The 6621-nt window shown below is 38.4% G+C and overlaps 1 protein-coding gene across 1 annotated transcript in view; it reads right to left on the bottom strand.

Annotated features, from left to right (window-relative positions):
• The window catches only part of LOC107698511 (utrophin), a 275871-nt gene that overhangs the window by 30955 nt on the left and 238295 nt on the right, over positions 1-6621 (bottom strand). Inside the window, exon 64 of the mRNA XM_016499536.1 lies at positions 4623-4759. Within this exon, the coding sequence (XP_016355022.1) occupies positions 4623-4759 (137 nt within the window). The remainder of the gene's footprint in view (positions 1-4622; positions 4760-6621) is intronic.

Raw genomic sequence — 6621 nt, forward strand, 5'->3', positions numbered from 1 at the left:
TATTATCATTTTATTAAAGCAATAAGCCCCGTGAAGCCGTGGTTTACAGTGAATTTCTAACAGCTAAGGGGCGTTGTTACGACGTGAAGCGGAGTGCCTAAACCCCCCTTAGCTGTTATAAATTCACTGTAAACCACGGCTTCACGGGGCTTATTGCTTTTATAAAACGGTTATTCCATATACGTAGTAAGGTTTCACAAAATAAAACAGAGCAAATAAAGTGTAATGATAATAAAAACATTATTCTTCCGCCAAACAATGTAGTTCCTCAGAAACAGTTGTAGTTCCAACAAATTGGTTGCTGAGCAACACACAAAGTAAACAAAGGTGTATGTTTGTAGAGTAATTTACAACAGCTTCGAACGCGGCTCAACCAATCAGAATCAAGGACCGGAACTATTCGTTTCATAATTTATTTTTTGGACAAGATCTCTTCCAGTGAAATGACAGACTTCTCTCTGGTGACATATGCTGGACGTTTCCAATCATTTAGTTTCAAATACAATTGACTGCATCACATTCATTTTTGAGTGCCATGCCCACATCTCAACAACCAATCAACAGTTGATGCACAGAACCAAGTCCTGCATTTCTCACCTTTTTTCAACTTGGATGTACGTAACAATATGAAAGAAAAGATCCATCCCTCCTTCCATTACATCGCCACTTTATAGCTAGTAACCTGGACAGGAGGAAAGTTGTTTCCATTTTTACATTTTGATGAAAGATTTTTGTATGGAATAATGTGCGCTGATAAGGGATGGTAAGATTCACGGATTCGCGTCGATGCATCGGCATAAAATTTAACGGTGCAATGCATCAATTTAAAAAAGTGTGCATTGGATAAAAGTTGGCATTTTTATCGTGATGCATCGTTTCTAACATATTTGCATTGGTAAAAAACAATTTATTTATATATAATTATTAGCAGATGTGTTATACTTTTATTATTTTGAAAGTGGGGCATATCGCATCGGCCTCAGTTATGGAGATGCACATCCCTAGCGCTGATGATTTGTTTGACCACGGAAGCGTATTAAGAACATAAAAGAGAGTCTATTATGATTTCATGTTGACTTTCAGTTCGGCTGAAGAGGGAGAAATATGAGTCGTGTCAAAGACAAAACGCTCAAGTTATCTGGGCTGTTAAACGGCTGGTTTGGTGTATCACAATGTACAGAGCGCTGGACTCAAAGTAATGAGGGATTCTGTAAATTAGTGCTCACAGAGTCAACAAACACGGGCTCGCTAATAAAAAACGGTCAATATCCCCTGGCGCTTCAGAAGTTCAAGAAAACCAAACACTGTGCGCTTTCATTTGGGTTTTGGAAAGCTCTCTGAATATATTTCAAGCACGGTCATCACTCTTTGTTAAATCTGACACGTGGCGATGGGGTTTACTCATGCTGGTGCACACCGCAGCACGTCTGTTCAGAAACCTGAAAATCAAACGTTCTGCTATCACCGACGCTCAGATCAGCTGAACGTCACGCTAACGTGGAACGACAGGAAGCCAGTGCAGCGCGAGCAGTCATTTCGGATTTATAATCAGCACCAACTGAGGAAATGGGTCATCTGCAGTTCCCTGTCATTTAGCAGAAGCTTCTTTCTGACACAAATTCACGAAATGGTCCCACTGGAAAACCAGAAGTGCCTTAATCAACGGTAGTATGGAGATAAGGCTGAAGTGGGAAGTGCACAACTCTTTATTTTCTTGAATTGGCCACACTTGGGCTCAGTTCCAAAAACACTGAACTGCCTAGGGTGGCATTTTGAGACATCATACAGTAGGCACGTTCCCAACACGGAGGCACAAGACAGGCTGCATAATCGCGCTGCCTTCCAAGATGCCTTCTTTTGTTCAAATTCTAAGCCGGCATCGCATGTATCTTTAACGGAAAATGTATTGCGACAAATTCGGTGGAAAAAAAACCATGCAATTTGGCAGGCAAAATGAGAGAAATGTTGATTATGGGCCCTTTTCACATTCCCAGGGTTCTCGGGAGCAGAAGTCATCATAGTCGGGTAAATGTCTATAGTGGTGAAAGGAAACTACAACAAATATAATTCTTGCATTTCCATTTGCCTCAACAGCAAAAGAAAAAAAAACACAATAGCTTTTCTTAGCATTCTTAATGGTGTCACTGTTTAAACACTCCGATACAGCAAGTTTTCTGTATTTTAATGCCAAGGTAAGACATCACAAAGTATAGTGTTACATAAGTATATAGTGTTATTTTTTTAATATATAAAAAAATTGCTCGATTTACAATTTACTATGGAAATGCATCACCGTCCAGGGTCCAAAAGGGTCTATTAAATATAATTAATTATTACAATTTAATACGTGTGCTTGCTGTTTTTATGCATATTATACTTTAGCATTCTGCTAAACTAACTATGCCATAAACTTGAATTTGTTGAGTTTGTTCAACTGAAAGTGAGAGATATGTGACCCATCTTTGTTCATAGACATCAAATAATCACTTAACTCTTTCCCCGCCATTGACGAGTTATCTCGTCTTTTACAAGAAAACGCTTCCCCGCCAAAGACGAGTTTTTACGGCTTTTCGTGTTTTCACTGTTATACACTCGGGGGCGCTATTACGCATCTTCTGAACGAGTACAAAACCTCCCGAACAAAAACACATGTGAACAGGACGGAGAAACTAGCGATCTCTTATGTAAACAGATGCATATGAAAAATAATGCGATTATCAGCAATAGACAGCATATAAATGAAAACTGCATAATGTTACAGAGTAAAATGTTGATCCAGGAAGTGGTATATGTCTGTGCAAGCTTTGGACGGTATTGATGGAAGCGATTTACTGGATTTATGCTTTGATAATCGTACTGAATATTATCCAGATGTAGTTTTTGATATTAATGTGATTTTCTTACCTTTTTGATCAAATGTATGCAGTTTTTATGAAACCTACCTATATCCAAGTGTTGATAAAAAAAGAATGCTTTAAGTTAGAATAAAACATTTTTTTGTTTAAAAGCAGTAGCTCTGATCTTTATTTTGGTGTATTGCATATTCAAATATTCATACAGCAAAATATACTGGAGGCTACACCCAAAAATAAAAATTGTGTCATCATTTACTCACCCTCATGTCATTCCAAACCCGTATGAGTTTCTTTCTTATGCTGAACATAAAAGAAGATATTTTATAGAATGTTGATAATCAAACAGTTGATGGTCCCCATTGACTTCCATAGTATTTCTACTACGGAAGTCAATGGGGACCAAACAACTGTTTGGTTCTTCAAAATTCTTCAAAATATAAATGATGACAAAATTTTCATTTTTGGTGAACTATTCCTGGTGCATTTACATTTCTTTCTGCTCAGTGTCATTTTGCGGGTGAATTCCAGTCATTCTAATAGGAGTTTTGCGTAAGGGTGGAGAAGTTCCCTACGCAAATTCCGTGCATCATACATCGCTACACTATTGAAATAGACAATGGACCTTTTTTTGCACACAAATCTGACACACCTTCAGAAGGTCGGCAGTAGAAAGCAAGACAAAACCTTCTAGGATTGGGAAGAGATCACAACCAGCTGGAATCTTTAGAGTACAGAGCGGATAATCTAATTAGAGTGTTTAGAAAAGCTATCTTCTGAATTAGTACAAAACCTCCCGAACAAAAACACACGTGAACAGGACGGAGAAACGAGCGATCTCTTATGTAAACCGATGCATATGAAAAATAATGCGATCATCAGCAATAGACAGCATATAAATGAAAACGGCATAAAGTTACAGAGTAAAATGTTGATCCAGGAAGTGGTATATGTCTGTGCAAGCTTTGGAGGTGTTGATGGAAGCGATTTACTGGATTTATGCTTTGATAATCGTACTGAATATTATCCAGATGTTATGCATCGATCTCTTATGTAAACCGATGCATATGAAAAATAATGCACACCGCAGCACAGGCCTCTACGTAGAGGATACATTTCAAGATATATCAACATTCCTGTACAGACAGAAAATCAGCACTATGAAGCGAGACGTGTTGACATGATAAGATTTGAACAGCAGCTCTGAGCAGACACAGCCTATATTCAAGGTGTCTGAGGCTTGATTACTAATGTGGCTGTCACGAATCCTGTCCATGGACTTCCGTTTATTCACCACCAGAGGCGTATCATTCAATTCAAGTTGGAAATTCAAACCCAATGCGTGGAAACCAACAGACTTTGGCAGAAATCAAAAGGCCAGCTGTTATCACCGGAGAACCATTTTGAAGCAAATTCAATGATTTCTTACAGGACTCCACACTAAAAACCTATTTAGCAAAAACTTGACATACAACTACTTAAAACACCGCAAATAATGACATCTCAGCATCTCAGTTTTTAATAGTCCAATGTGTTAGGCCTTGGCATTCCTGTCTTTCAGGACTTCTACTCAGAAAAGAAGTCAGTCACCATTCTTCACACTGCTCAATAGTTCTTCAAACCTTGCAATGTGAATAAGCTCATTGCGTGAAGGCTGTAAAAGCTCTCCGGGTGAAGACAGAGGCGGCAGAAAGCCAAAGCCTGCGGAGAGTCCAATTCAAACAATTGCAACACACAGAGAACGATTGTATTCTCTTTCAAGATGCTTACGTTTCTATGTTGTCTCCTTCGAGGACCGTCTGGACGGGCAGGTATCCCAGGCGAGGGTGCTTGGCGAAATACTTCTTTGAGCGGAACTTGTTTTTTAAGACTTTGGTGAAATCTCGCATGTCTTCTCCTGAGGTGGTCTGAAAATGAGAGGCACACAGATGATGGATGAGGAAGTGGATTTACTTTATTAACAATTGTTCAAAGCAACTTTAATACAATTAAGGCTGAATCACCAGTGGTTTGAACCTCCAGTATTAAACTTTGCTGTGTAGGCGTTGGCAGAACATATTTATGGGTTGCACTCTGAATCTTTTCTTTACCAGTTGTTTAAAGAACAAGGTTATTTACAGCAAGTATTATTCCTCTCGTCAAAATAAAACCCAACCAAATTTACAATTACATCTAAAATACTGTTCAAAAGTTTTGGGGTAAGAATTTTCTGTAAGAGTTACTCTGTAAGAAAGTTTCTCACCAAGGCTGCATTTATTTGATCAAAAATACAGTAATATTGTGAAACATTCCAATTTCAAATAACGGTTTTCTATGTGAATATGTTCAAATGTAATTTATTTCTGTGATCAAAGCTGAATTTTCAGCATCATTACTCCAGTCTTCAGTGTCGCATGATCCTTCAGAAATCATTATAATATACTGATTTGATGCTCAAGAAACATTTCTGATTATTATCAATGTTGAAAACAGTTGTGCCGCTCTATATTTTTGAAGAAAGGTTTATCTGATGCATAGAAAGTTAAAAAGAAGAGTATTTATTTGAAATATAAATCTTTTGTAACATTATAAATGTGTTTTCTGTCACCTATGATCTATTATTTTTTTGCATCCCCAAAATTTTGAACAGCAACATACATCTACTGACAAACAGATGCATGTTCTGGTATTATAAGAATGAAAACCTAGAGTTGTATCTACTGTCTTAGAGACCCATAAAGATCAGAATATCACAGAGACAGCAGTGAAATCTTCTATCTGGGCCAGAAAGCCAACTACTTAGATACCATCCCAGAACACCCTAGCAACCACATACAATAGCAAAGCCTTGGAAGCCATCCAAAAGGTACAGCTCATATTTCCTCTAATTAGGTGACATACAAACACACACTTGCATCATTGCGTTGCTAACAAATGGGAATTGCGGCTGAAGGTTCTTTACATAGTATCTCTGACCTGAAAACACAAGTTCCCACTCCTTTATATTTAGAAGGGCATAAAATTAGCAGCAGAGGTGTTAGCAGACACAAGCAGTATGCACACACATGCGTTTTAGGTCAGTTTGAGTGAAATGCAGTATAATGAGAGCACACAGAGCTCATTAGCTTCTTTCTCTCAAGCACACAGATCCAGCACATCCAGACTCATCTCATTCTCCATTTGTCTACTGAGCCGAGCGAGGTGTTTCAGTCCAGGATTGCTCTTGTCTGCGTCTCCACTCAAAGTCTTCCTAATCTGCACATATTCACCAACCAAATCGTATTTCTGCTGCAGACTGGGAGACCAACTGAGAAACAAGGATGTGACAGCCCATGCATTACAGAGGGATTCTGTCTCTTCAGTTCGGTCTGCTAAACTCTCCAATCAAACCAGAACTTATGAACTTCAGATCTCATGACCACTAAAAGTTCAACATGGAGGCTGAAGGATAGAAAACCATATTATAAAACGGATAGTTCCGGTCCTTGATTCTGATTGGTTGAGCCGTGTTCGAAGCTGTTGTAAATTACTCTACAAACATACACCTTTGTTTACATTTGTCTGTTGCTTAGCAACCACTTTGTTGCAACAACAACCGTTTCTGAGGAACTACATTGTTTGGCGGAAGAATAATGTTTTTATTAGTATCATTACACTTTAATTGCACTGTTTTATTTTGTGAAACCTTATTACGTATATGGAATAACCGTTTTGTAAAAGCAATAAGCCCCGTGAAGCCGTGGTTTACAGTGAATTTATAACAGCTAAGGGGGTTTAGCTCCGCTTCGCA

The sequence above is a fragment of the Sinocyclocheilus anshuiensis genome, unplaced genomic scaffold (assembly GCF_001515605.1).
Source record: "Sinocyclocheilus anshuiensis isolate Anshui unplaced genomic scaffold, SAMN03320099.WGS_v1.1 scaffold1830, whole genome shotgun sequence".
NCBI classification, from domain to species: Eukaryota; Metazoa; Chordata; class Actinopteri; order Cypriniformes; family Cyprinidae; genus Sinocyclocheilus; species Sinocyclocheilus anshuiensis.